Raw genomic sequence first — 22850 nt, 5'->3', positions numbered from 1 at the left:
GGGGACACACAATGCGCCCCCTTTGGATCTCAGTGAAACGGAGCAGGGGCTTATCGACTGTTTGAAATGAAGGGAAAAAAGAGCAATAAAACTCTAGGTGTTACTGTTGCAAGAGGCCCTACGGATTTACATGTGATACCGAAGTCAACTGCCTCTACAGCTGGACATGTGAGTAATTTCCCCCCTACTGCTGCTTTCTTATCCTTGGAGGAAAGGACTCCACCTCCACAAGCTGGGAAGCTCTCTTTAGGAGAAACTTCTCTGATAGTTTGTGTTGGAGTTTCTTCTACTTTGCCTATTTTAGTAATGAGTGAAACATCTGATAAATTTGTAGAAGGGGAGGGTTCTTTTAGAGCCCCTAGACCCAAAGCAGTCCAGATTAGTTCCCCCCCTACCCCCCAGAAGAATCATCTTCTTTAGGACAACAGGCAGCTTTACAGAATGTTTAACAGGTTGTAAGGATTGAATTCAATGCAAGGTACTGTTTCCTCACTGTGTAAATGTTCACAGGAAGGAGTAGTTACATTTTCTGAAACTGATAAGAAATTATTAAATATTGAAGGAAAATTAAAGAAAATGAACTCACTTGTTACCTTACAGTCAGCCTCTGTGTCAGTGGTTAAGGATAGCTCACTGGTATGTGCTTATTTGAAAAATATAGAAAATTGTTTTCGGTCAAGAAATCTTAGGATTTTGAACTTTCCAATGACTCACTGATTAACTCCTTTGGAACTTTAAAAATGTATTCAAAGGAAATTTTACAGTATTATCAAACTGACATATACCTAGGGACTCTGAAGTGGCTAGAGATGAGAGTGGTGAACTAGATCAGATTGTTTCTGTTGATAGTTGATGTCTCTCAATTTTCAGAATCATCTCAAGATTTGGTTACCAAGCAAGCAACTTTATTAGTTACCTTTCATTCTGAAATTGAAAAGAATACTCTTTTGTAGTTCTAAGAAGCGAATTCTTTTCTGTGGGCAACAGATTAATATATTTCCTGATGTGGCCAGACCTACACAATTTTGTAGAAGTTTTAGCAGTAGGAGGTACTTTCTTAGATTTCCTTATAAGTGTCTGGTCATGTATAGAAATAATAGATATATTTTTATGGACCCCAGTCATTTAGAGACCTTTTTTCTTTTGGATAAATCTGTTCTTCGTGATAATGTTACTTTTGTTTTATACAGCCCCATTGGCAAGCCTGCGAATCAATGGCTATTATACTGACCCTTTTGAACTACACCGAGGTACGCGACAGGGTTGTGCAGGGACTTCCATAGAACCTTTGGCACAGTTAATGCAAGCAACATCTGATATTCGGGGAAACTCAAGGGGGGGGGACAAGAGCATTAAATTATGCTCTATGTAGATGATGTCTTGTTGACATTGACTGAACCTGCTGAGTCGCTGGCAGGTGTTTCCCAGCTACTGATCCGTTATGGAGAGGTCTCTGGTTTAAAGTAAATATGACCAAATCAGAGATTTTGAACCTTACCTTGGAGGCCCCTGCAGTCCTGCAACTTCAGCAACACTTTCCCTTTCAGTGGGCAAGAAAACATATTAAATACTTGGGAATTTCTTTACAGCTCAGTTGAGGGGGTTATATCATGGTAATTTTCCGACCAAACTCACTTAACTGTTAGCTGAACTGGATCGGTGGGAGGGCCTAACATTCTCTTGGATAGGCAGGATTCAAGCAGTTAAGATGATGATTTTGCACAAACTGCTCTACCTATTTATGGTGCTTCCTCTTCCTATACCTCAATGTTTTTTTTCACCAGCTAAATAGGAGAAGTTTTGCCTACATATGGAGGAATCATCCACCCAGGGTGCAGAGGTCTATGCTGTATCAGCCCAAACTTCAGGGGGGTATGGGAGTGCCACATTTTGAGCTCTATTTTAAAGCAGCCCATCTGCGTATTTTAGCTGGTTGGATGCAGAGCGTTATGAAAAAATGGATACCCTGGGAGCCTCACTGGCTTGGTGCTATTCCTGCGTCGGCAATCCCGTGACTCACCTGGCCCTGATATCACCTTTAGTAGTCAGTTATCTATTACAAACATGGCATAAGGTGCGTGGGAAATTCTTTCCAGATAGGAACTACCATCTCTACAGCTATACAATATGCCCCCTCCTTTGCTCCAGGGTTACAGGATCAGGTTTACAAGAGGTGGGCCTGCAACAGCTTGCGATCCCTGGGACAGATGTGGGAGGAGGGGGAATATGTCCCCTTTATAGACCTGAAGGATGAATATGGCCTATTACCAAGGGATGGATTTCACTATAGACAAATTAGGGACTTTATCCAACACTCGGCACGTGGAGAATTTAGCCTACAACAAACCTTGCTAGAACAAGCCCTCCGAGCAGGGGGAGCTAGGGGGAAGTATTACCTGCATATATTCAGCTCTCTTGCTATCTAGATCACCGCTGCACTGTTACACTAGTAAATGGGAATATGAGCTCGATACATCTTTTACGGGGGAATAATGGGAAAGGTCATTTAAATATTTATTCAAAGTATCTGTTGCCAGCAGTTTGATTGAAAATGGTTTTAAGATCTTTTATTGATGGCATTATACACCAGTGAAACTCAAGAAAATGTTCCCAGGAACATTGGATATGTGTTGGAGGGGATGTGGAGAGTGGGGGACCTTCCTCCATATGTGGTGGACTTGTCCAGTTGTAAAGACCCAATGGGCTTTGATAACTGATACTCTGCAAGACATATTGGGGAAGACCTACCCATTATGGGCAGAGTAGTGTTTACTGCATCACAAACCAACTGCAATTACTGTCCTCAAGTACAAACTCGCCACATTGCTATTCACGGCTAGTAAACTGGTCATTGCACAAGCGTGGAAACAAGCTGCTTTACCTCCTCTGTCTCGAATCCTGCGGATGTTGGATGGTATTTTCCAACTATCAGAGCTTACAGCTTTACGACATGGATGACTGACTAACTTTTATGACATTTGGCAAGTCTATGAACAGTGGAAGATGAGAGCTTGTACCCCCTCCTCGTGAGGGATAGCACCCCAGCTTACTTACGCTGGCTTTGAGACATGATAAATACATGCCACTGTATTAGTGGGGAGAGGGAGGGATAAGGTAGGGGGGTAGGAGTTCTGTGTATATATAGCCATTACTATTCTATGCGCAGTTTGTTCATTTGCAATATTCCAATAAAACTTTATAAATTAAAAAAATAATAATAATGTTACTTTTGTTTTTTTTCCTGGTTGAGGTTAATGAACCTATTTTTTTTTTTTTTTTTTTGCCTGCTTCTTTTGTGGAAATGAATCTTTTATTATTATTATTATTTATTTATTAGGCGATATTATATCTCTTTGAGGAGGAGTATAAAAGCTTTAATTTTCGTGGATATTGTAATCTTATTTCCCCTGCTATTTTCTTTTTGTTACATGTATAAATTTATGAGAACCAATAAAAAAAATGTTCTTAAATTTGAAATCTGGAAACACTATAAGATGCATTCCTCCTATAGGAATTTCAGAACTTCTGACTAAATCAGATGATGTAGGCTCAGGAATTAAGGCTACAGGAGTGGATTGTAGATGTTTGACCCCCTGATATTTTGAAATTCCCTCCTCAAGATTGGTGTCAGGAAGAGTCTTCTGTTAAACGGCAAAACAGAACCTTGCTTTACATGTTCTCAGTGATTTTTGCATGCATGGAGATGATTGTAAACTCTTTCAAGTCTTACTGTGACTTGGACAAAATAAAACTACTTTAGAAGAGGTGTATTCCCCGCTTGCTCTGATAGTGCGGATGGAGTGTCTGTGGCAGCCAATAAGTTTTGGGTTCTTAGAGGAGGATGATGCTCAGTCATGACATCAGAAGATTATCAGATAATCTGTGATAAATATCTTTCAGCAGTGCTGTAATATGACAAGTAGCTCAAATCCCTTCAATATCATATTTCAACATATATTTATAGTAATCAGCATCACCAGAATGGTTCAGAAACCTTCAGCTCCTTTTTAGTGTAGGTGACGTGGAGGGGCATAATCGAACGGGGCGTCCAAGTTTTCCTGAGGGCTTCCTCGCGAAGGGGCGGGGAAACCCATGTTATCGAAACAAGATGGGCGTCCATCTTTCGTTTCAATAATACGGTCGGGGATGCCCAAATCTCAACATTTAGGTCAACCTTAGAGATGGTCGTCCCTGGTTGTCAGTAATAATGGAAACCAGGGACGCCCATCTCAGAAACGACCAAATCCAAGCCATTTGGTTGTGGGAGGAGCCAGCATTCGTAGTGCACTGGTCCCCCTGACATGCCAGGACACCAACCGGGCACCCTAGGGGGCACTGCAGTGGACTTCACAAATTGCTCCCAGGTGCATTCGGTGCTGAGCTCCCCCAAAACCCACTCCCCACAACTGTACAACACTACCATAGCCCTAAGGGGTGAAGGGGGGCACCTACATGTGGGTACAGTGGGTTTGTGGTGGGTTTTGAAGGGCTCAACATTTACCACCACAAGTGTAACAGGTGGGGGGGGGGGGCCTGGGTCCGCCTGCCTGAAGTGCACTGCACCCACTAAAACTGCTCCAGGAACCTGCATACTGCTGTCAGGAAGCTGTGGCTGGCAAAAAAATATTTTTAAAGGTTTTTTTTAGGGTGGGAGGGGGTTAGTGACCACTGGGGGAGTAAGGGGAGGTGATCCCCGATTCCCTTCGGTGGTTATCTGGTCAGTTTGGTCACCTTTTTGTGGCTTGATCGCAAGAAAAAATGGACCAAGTCGGCCAAGTGCTCGTCAGGGATGCCCTTCTTTTTTTCTATTATCGGCTGAGGATGCCCATGTGTTAAGCACGCCCCAGTCCCGCCTTTGCTATGCTTCCGACACGCCCCCATGAACTTTGGTCATCCCCGCGACGGAAAGCAGTTGAGGACGCCCAAAATCGGCTTTCGATTATGCCGATTTGGCCGACCCTGGGAGAAAGACACCCATCTTCCGATTTGTGTCGAAAGATGGGCGCCCTTCTCTTTCGAAAATAAGCCTCATAGTGTTCCAGTGCTAGAGTTTTACCCTTTTTAAAGCCTTGCCCTGCTCATTCCTGCTTGGGTGTCTAGAATAGAATTACTTGACTGAAATAATTCCTATATATTACTTTCTCTGTATTTCTGCCAAGTTGTTTTATCGCTTGTAAAAATTTAAATTGTTATAAATAGAAATATATTGAAACATGAGGAACCTGTGAAGAGCCTGTTGGATATGGTAGGTGTGAGCAGAAAGGAGATTTTGAGGATAAGAGCTGCAGGAAAAAAGTCAGTGAAGAAAGAAGCAGGCTGATATTCAACTGCTGCTGTGGAGCTTGTAACTTTTACTATTGTGTGTGCACAGTGATGTCACACTGAATGGTTTCTGATCTTTAAACAAAATGTAATATTAGTTTAAATCTTTTATTATCCTCAACCATTAAACATACATGTAATCCAGAACAATGAAGAAACAATATTTTCATTCCCTCCCCTTTTTCCCAACAAATAATCTTCCCTTACCTTCCCTCCTTAATATACAATAGCTCAACTCCATCCCCCTCCAGCTTGTCAAAACTCCATAAACAAAATGTAATATTAAACAAAAGGAACCTGAGTTAACACACAACATAGTTTTTACATTGTTACTTCATTTATTTGAGGAACAAAGTTATACAACACCTATATCATCCATGTAAAAAAGTAACTGCTCCCTAAACTTAAACTGGTTGCACTACCTTTAGTAGCAATAATTGCAACCACATGCTTTCTATAATTTTGGTATCACTTTCATATCATTCTCCTTAAGAATTTTCTGGTACAAGGGAGAATTCACGGTTCCTTCAATAATGGCAAGTTTTCAAGGTCCTGAGGCAGCAAAGCATCCCCACACTATCATACTACCACCACCATGTTTGATTGTTGGTATGATGTTTTTACTATGGAATGCGTATTTGCTTTACACCTGACATAATGGAACCTGTGTTGTCCAAAGAGTTCCACTTTTGACAGTTTCTGTCCATAGAACATTATCCCAAAAGGCTTGGAGATCACCCATGTATGTTTTTGCAAACTTGAGATGAGTATTGATGTTACTTTTGGATAGCAGTGTTTTTTTTGTCTTGCTACTCTCCCATGATTCCCATTTTTGCCCAGTCTCTTTCCTATTGTAGAGTCATGAACACTGACCTTAGCTGAGGCTAGAGAGACCTGCAGTTCTTTGGGTGATGGTCTGGGATGTTTTTTAAACTTTCTGGTTGAGTTGTTGCTATAGCTTTGGAATAATTTTGGTTGTCTGGCTGCTCCTGGGAAGATTCATCACTGTTCCAAGTCTTCTCCATTGGAGATAATGGTTCTCACGTTGGTTCAGTTGAATCCCATAGCTTTAGAAATGGCTTTGTAACCCTTTCTAGACAGGTATATTTCAACAACCTTTCTTGTCGTCTGTTCTGGAATTTTCTTTCATTGTTGCTTAATGGCTTTGTAACCCTTTCCAGACTGATATATTTCAACAACGTTTCTTGTTGTCTGTTCTGGAATTGTCTTTCATTGTGGCATAGCCTTTTTGTAGAAAGCTTGTGGTGACCACTGTCATGTTAAAGTTCAGTATATAATGAGATTTAGATTCAACAGGGCTGGCTACAATCAAGCCTGGCTGTGTTCAATCAGCTGAATCTAATTATCAATTAAATTTGAGCAATTGGTTGATTAAATAAGGGATGGTTAGTTTTTCATATGGGTGATGGATAACTTTGTTCCTTAAATGATGTAATAATATAAAAACTGTGTTGTGTTTACTCAGGGTCCCTTTGTCTAATATTTTATTTTGTTTATAGATGAAAAACTATGTAGTGTGACTTATATGAAATAATAGGAGAAATCAGAAGGGGGGGCAAAATACCTTTTCAACACACAATACAACAACAATAAAAACAAGTAGTAACAGTCGTATACAATTAAAAATACAAGGACAGTGGTTCCATTGTGCCATTGTGTTTGAGAGGCATGTCTTTTTTCAGTTAGCAGGTTTGGGGGAGTAGGTGAAATCTGCATTTTGCATTTTCTTAGAACACTTTATTAGGATTTGGTCAGAGTCCCTTCTTTTCTGAGTTCTGAGAGAAGTGGAAGTCTGTGGAGGTAAGTGAACATTACTTTGCTCTGTGATTTGGTGACATAAAGATGGGGCAGAAAAGAATTTGATAAAACTTGTTTAAATTTTATAAAAAGCAAACATTTATTAGCTTATTTAAAGAATCTAGTATTTTATGCTTTTATTTGTGTTTGCTTCTAACTGAACTTCAAATAATTGTTGTTTAGGATGATCACATGCTGTTGAAACTACCCTGTGGTGACAAATTTCTTTCTTGCCTTTTTAATAGAGATAATTGACAAATTAAGAGATATGCCTGGATAGGAGGGAAAGAATACTAAACTAAGTCCTGCTCAGCAATCTAATACCTAACCTTTTAATGATTACTGGGGGAATTCTGCACAACTTTGTAATTCAGATTTTGTGAAGAATTCCCCATCTGCACAAATTTCTGTGCAGGTCTCCGTTGATGGCAGATCTCTTCTGTCCTTTCTCTTTTCCCCACCGAGATTTAAGCAACAAGAGGAGAAGGTAAGCAGTTACACGTTTATCCACTAAAATTAACGATGGCCTGAACATTATGGACTCCTGGGCAAACTCATTCCAACTGAACACTGAAAAAACACACTGCCTCATCCTCATTTCTCAACATAAAAAATACAAACCCACAATATTAACTACCCCAGGACACACCCTCCCTATTCAAACAGTTTGAAAATACTCGGTGTCACGCTCGATTGCAACCTAACTCTTGAGAGCCAAGTAAACTCTGTAATAAAGAAAATGCTCTATTTAATGTGGAAGCTCAAACGACTAAAACCCTTCTTCCCAAGGGAAACCTTTCGATACCTAATACAATCAGTGGCCCTAAGTCATGCAGTTTACTGTAACGGAATCTACGCGGGATGCAAAGAACAACTAACAAAAAAAACTCCAGACCGTCCAAAATACAGCAGCCAGGTTGATATTCTGCAAAACACGCTTCGACAGTGCCAAACCTCTTCGAGAAAAATTGCACTGGCTCCCAATCAAAGAACGGATCATCTTCAAAATTTGCACTCTAGTCCACAAAATCATATATGGTGTAGTCCCAGGATACATGATAGACCTCATAGATCTACCAACAAGAAACAGATTCGGTTCTGCTAGATCATACCTAAACCTACATTACCCAAATTGCAAAGGATTGAAATATAAAACAACTTACACATCCGGCTTCTCCTACATAAATGCACAACTATGGAGTGGCCTCCCAAAAGCTGTGAAAACAATCCATGACCACCTGAACTTCAGGAAATCACTAAAAACCAGCCTGTTCAAAATGGCCTACCCCAGCGACCTTACGTAAACCCTTCACCCAAAGCATAGCATGCCTAATGAGTGCACTGGACAACACACAACCTTCATCCCTTCCGACCCTCCACACATACCTCATTCGACCACTATACAACCATGTATTTGTTATCAACCAACTGGGCAAACGCCCAATGGTACTATGTAAGCCACATTGAGCCTGCAAATAGGTGGGAAAATGTGGGATACAAATGCAACAAATAAAAATAAAGAACAAAATTACTGAACACATAGACAAACATGGTTTATTGGGACAATATCAACACATGCATTTAGCCAAGGGAACTCTTGCTTTACCAGTATGCTACATGTTTTTGAAGACACGAATAAACATAGATAAAGGTGAACTGGTTAATATAGTGTATCTAGATTTTCAGAAAGCTTTGGACAAAGTCCTTCATGAGACTCCTGAGGAAATTAAAAAAAACAAAACAAAACCATGGGATAGAAGACAGTGTCCTGTTCGTGACTGCATCTGAATCCTGGGAACATTTATCAATTAATAAAGAATGTTTTTCTTTGTAAGGTCTGCTTTCCTTTTGTTTTCCACATTCGACCTAGTGGACCGTTTGCCTTGCTGTTTTGTTTCTTCTATTCATTAACATTCCTCTAGACAAGTCCAGCAGATGGAGACTGAGAATTACTAATTAGAAATGATGGAGACATTTAAATACCTTTGACGTAAGTGCACAGGAGGCAAGTCTCTTTGAATTGAATGGAAGCGCTGGAATGAGGGGGGGGCATAGGATGAAGGTGAAAGGAGATAGACTCAGAAATAATCCTCACAGAAAGGGTGGTGGATATATGGAACAGTCTTTTTGTGCAGGTGATGGAGACAAAGACCATATCTGAATTCAAGAAAGCATAGAACAAACACACAAAATCTCAAAGGGAGAGGAAAGGATAGTATGTGGTATGGGTGGGCAGATTGGATAGGCCATATGATATTTATCTGCTGTCATTTTCTCTGTTTATGTATCACTTAAGAAACCTATGCAGGGACCTAACTATCCAGTATTTCTCAACCTTCAGCAGGTGTTATGATGCTTCCTGTGGAGGTGGGCAACTATGGTAACTAGTCTGGTAGGACGAAGGGAAGTTTCTTTTGTTTAGGATATTGTGATTTATTTTTCCCAACTTTTATTAAAAAAAATTTTTTTAAAGGACATGCTGACAGGGTTCTTTTTGCTCAAAACCCTATTGACTGTGTTACTATGGGGTGCTACACCTGGTGGATGCCAGGGTCCCTCCCCTCTTCTTCCCAGTTCCATTCCTCTCTCTGAGGGTGGTGGTTTGTTCCTTCCATTTGCGTCTTTGCTTTCCCTACTACCTTACCATCTTTTCTTAGCTTTTCTAGATATTACCTGTCTTCCTCTTTCTGTGATCTTTTGTAGTTTATGAAGGCTAAATTCTTTTTCCTTACCTTTTCAGCTAATATTTTTGAGAACCAAAGTGGCTTTTTTTCCCTCTTGTTTTTCTTTCCTAGCAAAAAAATGTTTTTTGCCCATAAGATAGCTCCTTTCAGTTTTGCTCACTAATTTTCTACTTCTCCCAGATGTTCCCATCTAGCTAACAACTCATTGAGTTATTCCCCCATCTTGACAAAGTTAGTTCTTTTGATGACAAGAACCTTCACTTTTGAATAAACCCTTTCCATATGTGTCTTAATATTGAACCACACCATCCGATGATCACTTGATGTCAGATGATCATCCATTATAAAATCAGAAGCACTCTCCCCATTTGTAAGCAGCAGGTCCAGTATGGCCCTATCCCATGTGAGTTCCATTACCAACTGCTGGAAAAGTTCTCCATGTACAGGATCTCCCTACTTCTTGATGACGCTGCAACAGGGATGCACCAGTCAACAGCCGGGATATTCACTTCTTTTTTTTTTTTTATTGAAAATTTACTTTATAAACCAAGCATCCACTTATACAGGAAAAGAATACATTTTCAATAAGAAAAATGAATAAAATTCAATATATAAGAAATACACATCTCTTAACTCCAGTTCTCCATATAAAGGGCATACCAAGCCTATAAAGTAAAAATAAACTCAAAAGAGAAATAGAGGAAACAGCTACTAACAACATCAAGCTCTAATACAGAAGAAAATTCCAATTATGAGGGATCTTCTACACCATGTATGGAAGAAGAGGTCCTATCACTTCTCTCCATTATTCCTCTAGAAGAAACAAAAGCAGAGAGCTGAGTAGAATTAAAAAAAAAAAGTGTGATCTATACTTAATTACACATTTACAGGGAAAGGGGATATTCACTTCAGCCTGTAAAGGAGGCTTATATATTGCATCAGTATTAGTAGATTTTCCATTCCCGTTTTCCAGATTAACCCACAGTGCCGCTTTCATACCCCATAAGTCTTGCAATTCTGTCACTTTAATAACATCCTTAACATATAATTCCACTCCTCCTCCCTTTCTTCCTACCCTGTCCTTCCTGAATATATTATAGCCTGGTATTACTTTATCCCTCCTATCTCTCAATCCTCCAGTTTTATGACACTCTCAGAAATTCATTATTAAATTCTTCATATAAAGGATCATCAGACTTCACAGCATCAACGTTGCTATGCACTTTGCTGGAAATTGAACCTCTTCCCCGAGGAAGATACAAAACCTGGCCATGTCAGTGGAGGTTCTCTCGTCTTAGAAATCAGCTGCCAGTTAAGTAGCGCTAGCGATGCTAGTGCGATCAATTAAAGGTTGGGCTATTCTTAAAGTTATACTGTTTTAGACATTACAAAAGGTTAAATGGGAAAAGGAAAAGTGAAAAATGATAAAAATAGATCAATGAAGATTTGCACATTGCTGCTTGTTGAAAACTTGATAAGCAACGTTGATGCTGTGAAGTCTGATGATCCTTTATATGAAGAATTTAATATTGTGCTCAGAGTGTGGTAAAACTGGAGGATTGAGAAAGAGAAGAGATTTTCAGCTTGCTAATAGATTGTACTTTAAGAAACAATTGCCTGTGACTTATTATTTTTGTAATAGACACATCCCTGCATAAAAAAAGATCTTTTGTTCTGTCTATTGGATTACTTTATCCCTGTCATGATTCTCTGTGAACCTTTTTCATCACAGCCTCTAGATCCAGAATCTTGTTTCCCATAATGTGGGCTTTAGGAGTGGCCTAGTGGTTAGGGTGGTGGACTCCGGTCCTGGAGAACTGGGGAACTGAGTTCGATTCCCACTTCAGGCACGGGCAGCTCCTTGTGACTCTGGGCAAGTCACTTAACCCTCCATTGCCCCAGGTACAAATAAGTACCTGTATATGTAAGCCGCATTTAGCCTGCCATGAGTGGGAACGTACGGGGTACAAATTTAACAAAACATTTAGTATATACAGCTTTCCAGATATTGTTCTTTTCCCATTTCTATAGAGGTACTTGATGTTTTATCTCACCTGAGGGCTTTGATGGCCCATCCCCAGTGATTGTAATTTAAAGCTCTCTTCAATAGGTAAGTTGGTCTCCTGTGGAAGACGCCATCTCTTCTTTTTGTAAGTGGACATCATCTCTGATTAGTAGACCTTGGAAAATCATCTCATAGTTCAGAAAGTCAAAATTCTCTTGATGACACTATGGGGCTCAGTTTCAAAGCACTTAGACTTACAAAGTTCCATAGCTTACTATGTTGTTGTGTTATGCAGTAGTTTATCTTATCGCTTCAAACTTAGAAATGTGGATTTGATTTTTTTTTCATTTATTTTAGTTTATTAAAGCCACTTAAAACAAACAAAATAAGCACTGAAAACTGTACAGTACAACAACAGTGACCAATTTTGGTTTAACACATTGTCCCCCAGTCCCCCCCCCCCCCCCCCCCCCCCCCACCAAAACAATCACCCTTCCTGTCAGAAAATGGGACCATCTCAACCTGAGTCAACTGCTTTGTTTCTTTACGGTGACCCAGATCGCAAGACAGCTAAGGCACACACAACAACAACAACCCCCCACCCCCACCCCAATTTCTCCACTAGAGTAATATGCTCTGGATTACAAATTAAATAATGAACTCTGGACATGATGCAGTAAAGAGTCCCAAAACAAAGACCATGTCTGCTGAAATTGTCACCAGGCTCTAGGAGAGCTCAGTTTGGCATCCAAGCGTTCCATTTTCAAAAGGTAGAAAAGTTCATTCTTCCAGAAAATCACTGATGATATCTCCTGTTGTCACCAATGAAGTAAAAGACATTTCCGGGCCACGAAAAAAGCCTTATGTATCAGTAAATTGGGCCCCTTATGCAGGCCTAAAGAGAAAGTTAGAAAATAGTAGCATATCAGCTCACATAGGGATGTGCTGAAAAAATTCAGAATGTTCCTCCAAAAGGAACAAACTTCTTCACAGGTCCAAAAACATATGTACCAAAGATTCAGGCATATTTCCACACTTTGGGCAAGCAGTTGAGTCGCTATTTTAGCCAGATAAATATGATGTGGAGAAAAGTAAAGTCTCAAATTTGTATTACTGTTCTTATAAACGTACAGACGAGCAGAACTGTTTAAGATGTTTCATCAACAGTCTCAGTCCATTGCCTGTAACACACTCTTCCAGCAGCAATTCCACATTTCACACCGAGGCCAACTGCTGATAATCTCACTTAGGGGCAAGGCGCTGTAAGCTGATTTGATAAAAGGACACATGAGTCATCTTAGTATGAGTAAGCATTAAAGTTTCCACTAATTAGTCTGCTGCATCCTTACTCAATGAGGCCGCATCCAATGATACATAATGCTTAACTTGGTTATATCGAAACCAGTCCGTTGAATGCAAATAAGCCCCCATGTTGGAGCTGTTCAAAAGTTTTAATTGTGCCTTTCTCAGTCACCAAGTCTCAAATATAAAGCAATCCCCTAGCAGTCCACTATTTCAGATACAGTTTTGAGAAATCAGGGTCCAAATCTCTATTACCCCACAAGGGGAGCAACATATTAGAAAAAAAAAAGAGAGTTTCAATTGCTTACACATCCACCGCCAGTCTTATCACATGGATCGCAATAGAGGATGGGATTTTGTGGCCACAATCCGTGAGGGTGCACTCGTATGAAGGAAATAAATGAGTTGTGTCCACCAGCTGCCTTTCCAATGCCAGCGGGGTAAAATGAGTTGATCCAGTCCACCAGATGATGCATAATACAGGTCACATCATATTTCCGTAAATCTGGTAATGCTATTCCTCCATGACCAAAAGACAGGGACAATTGTTGCAACAAAAACTGGGTTTCTTATTATTCCAGACAAACTTTGCCAAATGCTTTGTAAAGGTCCCCACATCTCTATTTGTCAAATACATAGGGAAAGTTTGCAGGGCATACAGCCATCGTGGAAAAAGGACCATTTTATATAGTGCAATCCGACCCTGTAAAGTCAAAGATATTGAGGACCACAATTGTAAAACATTTTCAGTATATACATCACCAACATTCTTAGTAATATATACGCCCAAATATTTTATTTTGGTATTAGAAATGTGTTTTGTGTATTGGATGTGTGAAATGTAGTGTTTTCCTTTTGTAATATTTTACTAATTAAAGTCCTCAAAAATATAATTGACTGTTCTTCTTTAACAGAGAACTAAAATGTGACCTATTTTCTTCCTTGATTTCCTTTCAACCAATAGCAAACACCTCTATTTATGTATTTATTTATGGCATTTATATCCCACATTATCCCAAACAAGTTTGAATTCATTGTGGCTTACAAGAAACAGTATTTTTTTTTGTTTTTGTTACATTTGTACCCCGTGCTTTCCCACTCATGGCAGGCTCAATGCGGCTTACATGGGGCAATGGAGGGTTAAGTGACTTGCCCAGAGTCACAAGGAGCTGCCTGTGCCTGAGGTGGGAATCGAACTCAGTTCCTCTCAGTTCCCCAGGACCAAAGTCCACCACCCTAACCACTAGGCCACTCCTCCACATAACCAAGAATAATGCATAAGAAAGTAATTTGTTGTAAGAATCCAATTTTACAATACAATATCATAAACATACTGGGATAGCTATGGATGTTTTAACATTTAGAAAATCTATTATGAATGAGAAATTGTACATGAAGCAAAGAGAAAGTTAATGGTAAATTGAGTAATAACCAATTCAGGTAGTAATTAATTGAGATATGGTTATTATTTGTGACGGTTTTTATCCATCCTAATTGAACCAAATGATGAGTGGGTCTATACAGAGCCTATATAAAGAGTATAATTAGCTTCCCCCCCCCCTTTTTGAAGTGATAGTACAAAAGAAAAACCTAGAGAGAGCCAGCAAACAAGCCCCTTAAAGGAATGTGAGGGGGTATACAGAATACTGCCCCTCATGCTTAAGGATAGTCCCTTAGATAGCCTGAGCCACCTTTAACCATTTAGTCCCACCCAGGGAGGAAGTGAAATGGGAGAGGTGGAGCCAAAGGTACAGGAAAGAGGAAGTATAAAAGGTAGGGCCAGACTGGGGTTAAGGGAGGCCCAGAGAAGGAAGCGTTGAAGTTCCACCATATGCCTCTACTTCTTGTGTCTAGCGACTGTTACTTGGCTGAAGTAAGCCACTTTTTATTTGGGATGTGTGAGCCAGACCTGGAACTCGGAGAGAAATAGAGAAGAGCTTACTGGCTGTATTTGGGGCGTGGCAGCCAACAGCCTCAGACTGTGTTTGGGCCCTGTCAAGCCACAGGCTCTGGTTAAGACTGTATTAGTTAAACCAAAAGAGACTTTTCACCTTGTGTTCCTGGCCTGTGAACAAGCCTCAGTTTTCCATTAATAAAGACTTATTTTCAGTTTTACAACTTTGTCTGGCTGTGTTATTGTGCAGGCTTACCCCCAACCCTCACTCATGGTATCACAAGGAGAAAAAAATGAAATTAATTCTCTTCTACTAAAGCTACAGAAAATAACCCAACGATTAGTCCAGCAATATAAAATTACAAAAATCAAAGATCCTTTTTAACATAAAAAACACAGAAGAAAAATTACCTCAAATTCAAATGTTCACCTCTCGGGATAGTTTGTGGATTAAGTAGACTATATGGGAAGTGCCATCCTTGGGGTGGGTGGATCAAGGAGTAGAGTAGATAGGCCTAAAAAAAAGTTTAGGTAAGTTGCAGTTTGGAGATGACCTAGAGCACTTTCTTAAGAGTTTGAGTCAAAAATTCCCTGTTTGCCATAGGATCACACCAGGCAAACTCATTTTCAATCGTCTCAAGGTCATGTTTGTAATGATAGGCGTTACAGGTTGGGAAAAGTTAATAGTTCTTTTTGTGACAGGTTTGTGTCTCAAGGACAGTTCTTTTGTGTGGGTTGAAAAGGAGGTTATGCTGTTTCATCTAGCAGTGCAAATGTTATCAGAACTTCAGAGTGAGGTTTTGACAATCCATGATTCCTCAAATGAGAAGTTGCCTGATATTTTTTTTTCTAAAAAGGAAATGGGTAAATGCAAATCAATTGTTTATTCTTTTCAAAAAGTACAAATACTAGAGGATATGCCGGCCACATTTAGATGACATCATCACATGATGGTGCCAGCCTGGACTTGCTCCCTAGAGCCCAGAAAAATCTGTGGTAGGTTGTAGCATTACAAGACAAAAAATGAGGCACAATTTATGGGCAATGAGGAGTGAACTTTTATTAACATTATGTTGTCATGTTTAAGTTTTTCTTCAATAACAGCAACTGATTGCAACTAACTGCACAACTAGAGCAGTGAACTATGAGTGCAGTTAAACAATTTAATGGAGAACACTCTGGAAAACAGTTTTGCCAAAACTGTCACCTACCTCTAGAGAATGGTCTAGATAGTAATGAGCTAAGAATGTGTGAAGACCAGATGGCAGCTCTGCAGGTTTTCTGTAGTGAGGCATTACGAAGAAGGGTTGTAGTAATGAACATTGCTTATAAATAGTGGGCTGAACCCTTGCCCTGGAGAGGAATGTTTGCAGTCTCATAGTAAAAGTCAGTACAGGCTGAAAGCCATTGGGACATAGTTCTCTTGATGACTTGTATCCCTGGCCGATTGTGATCATAGGAGAAAAAAAAGATGCAATCATTGGATGTGTTGGATATAGATTGAGTGTACGTTTGCAGTCTAAGGTGTGTAACAGCTCATGTACTGGATGTGGCAGAAGGTGAAGGGTGGGAAATGTAGTTGATTGGTTATTTGAAATTCCCAAATCACCTTTGGGAGGCATCATGGATGAGTCCTCATTACCTACCCTATCTTTGAAGAATCAAATGCATGGTGGGTAATAGACTATATTCCACAATAAACAGGAAAAACACCTCTACAGAAAGTCCAAGAAAAACAGGGGAGTACAATGTGCAACACAAGCTCTAATGCAGGACGTGTTGATCAAAACACCTTTATTGCACCAAATAGAGACTACACTGGGCCTTGTTTTGGCGGGACAAACTGTCTGCCTCAGAGGTCAGAAGTTACATTGTATAAAAACATATGTGATAAACATAAGGTAATGAAAAGGTAAACACGTTATTGAAAAAACATACATAAAATTATATAAGAAGATATTTAAAAGAACACATTGGACTGCATATTAGAATGTAAAACCAGATTGAAAATCTAGACAATGTAATAATCATAATAAAATAAGACAAAATACAAGTAAAAATACAAAATAGTATACATTATGTATGTGATATCAACCTTAGATGTGACATTATTGTGAAACGTTGAACCAGGAACACGTGAAGAAGAAGGAAGAAAGAAGACTCACTCAAATACAAAAAAGAGAGCTGCCAAAATAAACCCACCTGCTGGTGAGACAATAAAATATGGGTGCCTATAGCGGAATTATCCTTTTTGAATTACAAATTATGAGATCACTGTACTACAACATATAACAAACAAAAGTCAGATAAAGCACTGAGTTTAATGATTAGACAGTTGTCTGTAGGAATATATAAAACTTTTTTTGCATGCAATTGTATAAAAATAACAGCTTAAGGAATACTGATAGTAACTGGTTATGAGGATTGAAAGTAACCAGGTGTAAACGTAAACCAGCTAAAAGCGCAAATCAATTAGTAGCAATGTTTGCCAAACTGAAATAACTAATCTCTAAAATTTACGTGTTAAACTTGAAATGTGAAATCAAAATTTAAAGCATTCACACACTTTGCTAATCTTGAAACGAGATGTGTCAATGAATTTACCCCAGACTAAGACTTGGATCTTAAAGATTGCCATTGCCTCAATGTGGCAAATTAGAGAAAACATCTTCCATGTTGCAAACTTGAGGTGTGCGGATATGAGATGTTCAAAAGGAACTTTCATGAGCTGTTTTAGAACCCCGCTGAGGTTCCACGAGTGGTGGGAGGCTTAATAGGGAAACAGTGTCCAAGGAGTGCATCTTGTACCTTTCTTTTTTGACAAGCTTGTTCAGGGCTCTTGATGTCTGGAATGAGATAAAAGCCTCCACTCTTTTTAGGGATCAGGAAGTATCTTGAGAAGAATCCTTGAGAGGTCTCCAAGGCTTGAAGTTCTTCCACTGTGTTGGATAGAAGGAGGGATTGGATATCCTGTAGGAGGATGACCACTTGGTCCAACATGCATGCTTTTCTTGGGGGGGGGGGGGGGGGGTTGGTTTTGTTTTGAGGTTTTTTCCTGACTGGGGGTTGGGATGGAGTAGTGAGAAATTTATGACCATCTCTGGGAAAAGGTGACTAAAATTACCACAGACAAAATTGAAGGACGATCTTAGGTAACTGTAAGACCGGGTATCCAAATGGCAGATGGCATTTAATGTGGACAAATGTGAAGTGATGCACGTTGGGAAGAATAGTGTGAATCCTAGTTACCTAATGCTAGGGTCCACCTTAGGAGTCAGCACCCAAGAAAAAGATCTAGGAGGCATTATATGCTGAAATCTTCTGCCCAGTGTGCGGGGGCGGCCAAAAAAGTAAACAGGATGCTAGGAATTATTAGGAAAGGGATGCAAAATAAGACCAAGAATATTATAATGCCTCTGTATCACTCCATGGTACGATCTCACCTTGAGTATTGCATTCAGTTCTGGTCGCCGCATCTCAAAAAAGAGATAGCAGAATTAGAAAAGGTTCAAAGAGCAAGCAAAATGGTAAAGTGGATGGAACTCCTCCCATATGAGGAAAATCTAAAGAGGTTAGGGCTTTTCAGCTTGGAAAAGAGTCAGCTGAGGGCCGGGTGGGGGGGGGGGGGGGGTATGATTGTGGTCTATAAAATCCTGAGTGATGTAGAATGAGTAGAAGTGAATCAATGTTTCACTCTTTCAAAAAGTACAAAGACCAGAGGACACTCAATGAAATTACATGGAAATACTTTTAAAACAATAGGAGGAAATATTTTTTCACTCAAATAATAGTTATGCTCTGGAACTCACTCCCAGAGGATGTGGTAACAATGGTTAGCGTATCTTGGTTTAAAAAAGGTTTGGAAAAGTTCCTGGAGGAAAAGTCAATAGTGTGTTATTGAGATGGACATGAGGGAAGCCACTGCTTACTCTGGGATTGGTAGCATTGAATGTTACTGCTAATTGGGTTTCTGCCAGGTACTTATGATCTGGATTGGCCATTATTGGAAGCAGGATACTGGGCTAGATGGACCATTGGTCAGACCCAGTATGGCTATTATGTTCTTATAACAGAGGTATAGCCAGACATGGGTGGGCCTGAGCCTGAAGTAGATGGGCACACAATTCTCTCTCCCCCCCCCCCCCCCCCCCCCCCCGGTGCTTTGTGCCCCACCACTTCCCCTGCACCAGAAACCCTCAACCAGTAAAATAAATACCTGAGCCAGGATCCCCAAGCTCCACCAGCTTGAAGAGGTCCTTTGGCAGCCAGAACAGGCCATTCCCCTACTTGCTGCAGCTGGCCTCTCCCCCCTTCCATATGCTTAGTTTTCGCGCATGCTTGAAAATCAAGCATGAGCAGGGGGGCGGTGCAGCAGCAAAGCATGGACAGTGCCCTTAGCTGCAACAAATAGGGGAGTGACCTATTCTATCCATTGGAGGACTTTTTCCAGCTGGTGGAGCATAGGGATCCCTGCCAGTGCTTGGGCCCAACCGTGGCTATGGCACTCTAATACAAATAATTATATACTTTTATTTTTGCAATGAAGTTGGTCCACTTACAAATTTGTCTAGAATACAAATGTAGGCATAGCCTGTTCCTAACCCCCAGACCATTCCTGATAAAAGCTCAGAACCATTGGTAGTCCTAGTAAGATAGGTACAGCATGCACACACTCTCAGCTCAGTCATCTCTCTGGCAAGTATGTCCTACTAAGGTGCTGCCAGCTTTATATAGCTGGTGTTCACTTTCTGATTTCACTGCTGTAATTGATTTTTTGTAACACTGATTGTTAGGGTAGTGTGGGGTTGAAATCGGTCCTTTTGTTCCGGTGGAATAACTTAGAGTGGGAGGGTGCATTCTCTAATCTGGCTAAACCCACACCTCGTTTAAAATGGATTAAAAAATCTTTAATACATTTTTGTGAACAGGAATTTCCTGCTTTCTTTCTGTAGGGTATTACATCTACAGAGCTTAGAGTATATGTTCATAGGACCCCTGACCACATAGAGTCTGCCACTTAGATGACCGTGTATGTAAGAAACCCACCTGTGTGTGAAATCTGGTACATTGTGGCTGGATGGTGCACTTAATTGGTAGCACTGACTGTATTGTAAACAGATCTGTATGAGCTTGTAATATGTGCTGTATTGATTTATAGCATGCCAGCTGATGGGCATCATTCTGTCTGCTTTCTAAATTGGAAGGTTTTGAAGGTGTTGTAAGCACTAGTGAGGTAGCTGGATTTTATCCTCTTGATTTCCCAGCATGAGGGTACACAGATCAATGTCTTATCCTGCTTCAGTTGGATGCTGGGTTTCTAGGCTGTTAATGAAGAAATCTCCTCCTGTTTCATATCACATAACACACTCATTTCAAGCTCTGAGCCTGAATTACTGCCTTGCCTTTTCTCGTCTGTAATAGAGCATTTTCCAGGAGGATGAAGTTACTTTATCCGTGATAATGCTTTGATATTTTTCTTTTTTCCTCTCCTTCTCTGCCACAGTAGGTAACCAGTTAGGGGCCCTGGTACATCAAAGGTAAGCAGTGGACTCCAGTTTATTCTTTATTGATCAGGTTCTAATTGTTTATTGATCCACCATCTGTAGCAGCATGTTTTGGGAGCAGAAGTGGTCTGAGCGCTCAGCTCCTGCAGCCTGACAGTTTTGGTAACTCTTTCATGACGTTCTCTGGTCTGTTTAAATACGTAAAAACAAAGGGCAGCAATCAAGCTGTTTTGTTTGTACTGGACTAATATCAGACATTTGCAATGCATTTTGTTGTAATTCGTGCTTCTGCATCATCAGTGAAGCTATGGAAGCATTTTTACCCGCATTGATGCAGGAGGGTACATGGAGCATTTAGCTCTGATAGATTATGTGCTCCAGTGCTGCTATTTTCTATTGAGTCGGAGCCCCCACCCCCATTTTTCTCCCTTTTGTTGTTTCACCTTATTTTTGTATTTGGAGATAATCCATAGAGATTAAGAGGGTGCAGCACTGGTTTCTTGATGACTCCAAGAAACCCACGAAATGAGGTGTGAGCAGAAAGCTGGGTGTGGCAGATGGAGGATATGTGAATTGTTCATGTTTCCTCCTTTAACCCTGTCAATCTTTTATACTTTCAGGACAGTAAATACAGAAGAATTCAAAGTGCCTGATAAAATGGTTGGATTCAGTAAGTACATGGGTTTTGTGTTTCTTGTACCTTTTTGTTTTCATGAGGTTTCTTGTGTTCACTAATAGTTCAATTCATCTTACAAGAGCTCCAGATAGCAGAAATGGCAGGGGGATAACTATCCCAGCAATGAAAATCCTTTGTTTCTTCCACAGTGATAATAGCTTCACACACACAGACAGATACAGGCCCTGCTCTAGCACATAACAGGTACAGGTACGGGCAGCAGCAGTGCAAGCTACACACCCTCATACCTACCCCAGCACATAACAGATACAGCACAAGCAACAGTATTGCAAGCTAGACATATACATACTCGCCCTCCCCAGCAAATAACAGGTACAAGCTGGACATATACATACCCACCCTCCCCAGCAAATAACAGGTACAAGCTGGACGTATACATACCTACCCTCCCCAGCAAAGAACGGGTACAGCACAGGTACATCTGGATGTATATGTACCTACCCTCCCCAGCAAATAATGGGTACAGCGCATGTGCAAGCTGGATATATTCGTACCCACCCTCCCCAGCAAATTACGGGTACAGTACAGGTACACGCTGGACGTATACATAACTACCCTCCCAAGGAAATAATGGGTACAGCACAGGACGTATACATACATGCCCCTGCTCCAGCACATATTGGGTACAGCATGTGTAGCAGCAGTGCAAGCTAAACAATATACATACCCTGTCCCCTGACCCAGCATATAATGGGTACAGTATGGGCAGCAAGCTAAACATATACATACCCTGTCCCTTGCCCTTGACTCAGCATATATTAGGTACAGTATAGGCAGCAGTAGTACCAAGTTCTTTTTAGCCTGCTATTAGCTTTATTTGCACTGTAGCATCACAAGTGTGTTTTATCTGCACTGATAAAAGGGAAATTGATAAAGGAATATCTTCCCTGTACTCAGATTAGTGCTAGAGAAGGTGGTCTGTAATCAAATTATTTTTTTAAACTGCATTTTGTTGGTTTCCAAAGAAAGTCTTAACAGAATTACAGGTAGTCTAGCATTCAGTGGTGTATTCTCTGATGGGGAAACAATGGTGGGCGAGAGCCTCATCTTAGCTGTGTCACATTGCTTTGCTATTCCCAAATTCAGTTTCACATTCAGAGATATGAAGGACAGGTGTTTGAATATGTGGCCAATAAGATAGGTTGGTGTATGCCTTCAGAGAGTCTCCATTTGAATCAGACTAAGGGGACTTGAGGTCATGGCCTTAAAAAAATATGATGAGCACAAATAGGACAAAGATAATTTATATGTGTTAACACAGTAAGTTCTAGAGGTGTATATGTTGTTTTGTAAGCATTTAAAGACATGGCATTGGATAGAAAGGTGAATAAGGTAATAGCTGAAGATGTGACAGAGCAATGCAACAGTTTTTATTATTCTTATGACATTTATTATGAAGTAGGCTGATTTTAGATGAATGTAGTGTTCTGATTAATTTTATATGTAATAACCTGCTTAACTGAATTATTTTGCTGACAATACTAGAGAATTGGAGGGTAGCCATTGTAACACCAATTTTAAAATACAGGCTCCAGAGGTGGACCAGGAAACTATAAACTGACATTGAAGCTGGGAAAAATGATTGAAACTATACTAAAAACAAAATTATTGACAATATAACCAT

At 40.2% G+C, this 22850-nt stretch overlaps 1 protein-coding gene across 3 annotated transcripts in view; it reads left to right on the top strand.

Annotated features, from left to right (window-relative positions):
- The window catches only part of FUBP3 (far upstream element binding protein 3), a 93711-nt gene that overhangs the window by 21477 nt on the left and 49384 nt on the right, over nt 1–22850 (top strand). For 2 of the 3 annotated variants that reach the window (XM_030207828.1, XM_030207825.1), the window contains exons 3-4: nt 20529–20562; nt 21150–21199. In XM_030207828.1, coding sequence (XP_030063688.1) covers nt 20529–20562; nt 21150–21199 — 84 coding nt within the window. The remainder of the gene's footprint in view (nt 1–20528; nt 20563–21149; nt 21200–22850) is intronic. The other variant, XM_030207827.1, reaches the window with a different exon arrangement.

Source organism: Microcaecilia unicolor, chromosome 6 (assembly GCF_901765095.1).
Source record: "Microcaecilia unicolor chromosome 6, aMicUni1.1, whole genome shotgun sequence".
Lineage (NCBI taxonomy): Eukaryota > Metazoa > Chordata > Amphibia > Gymnophiona > Siphonopidae > Microcaecilia > Microcaecilia unicolor.
The sequence above is the reverse complement of the archived record's forward strand: the minus strand, read 5'-3'. Positions and strand labels throughout refer to the sequence as shown.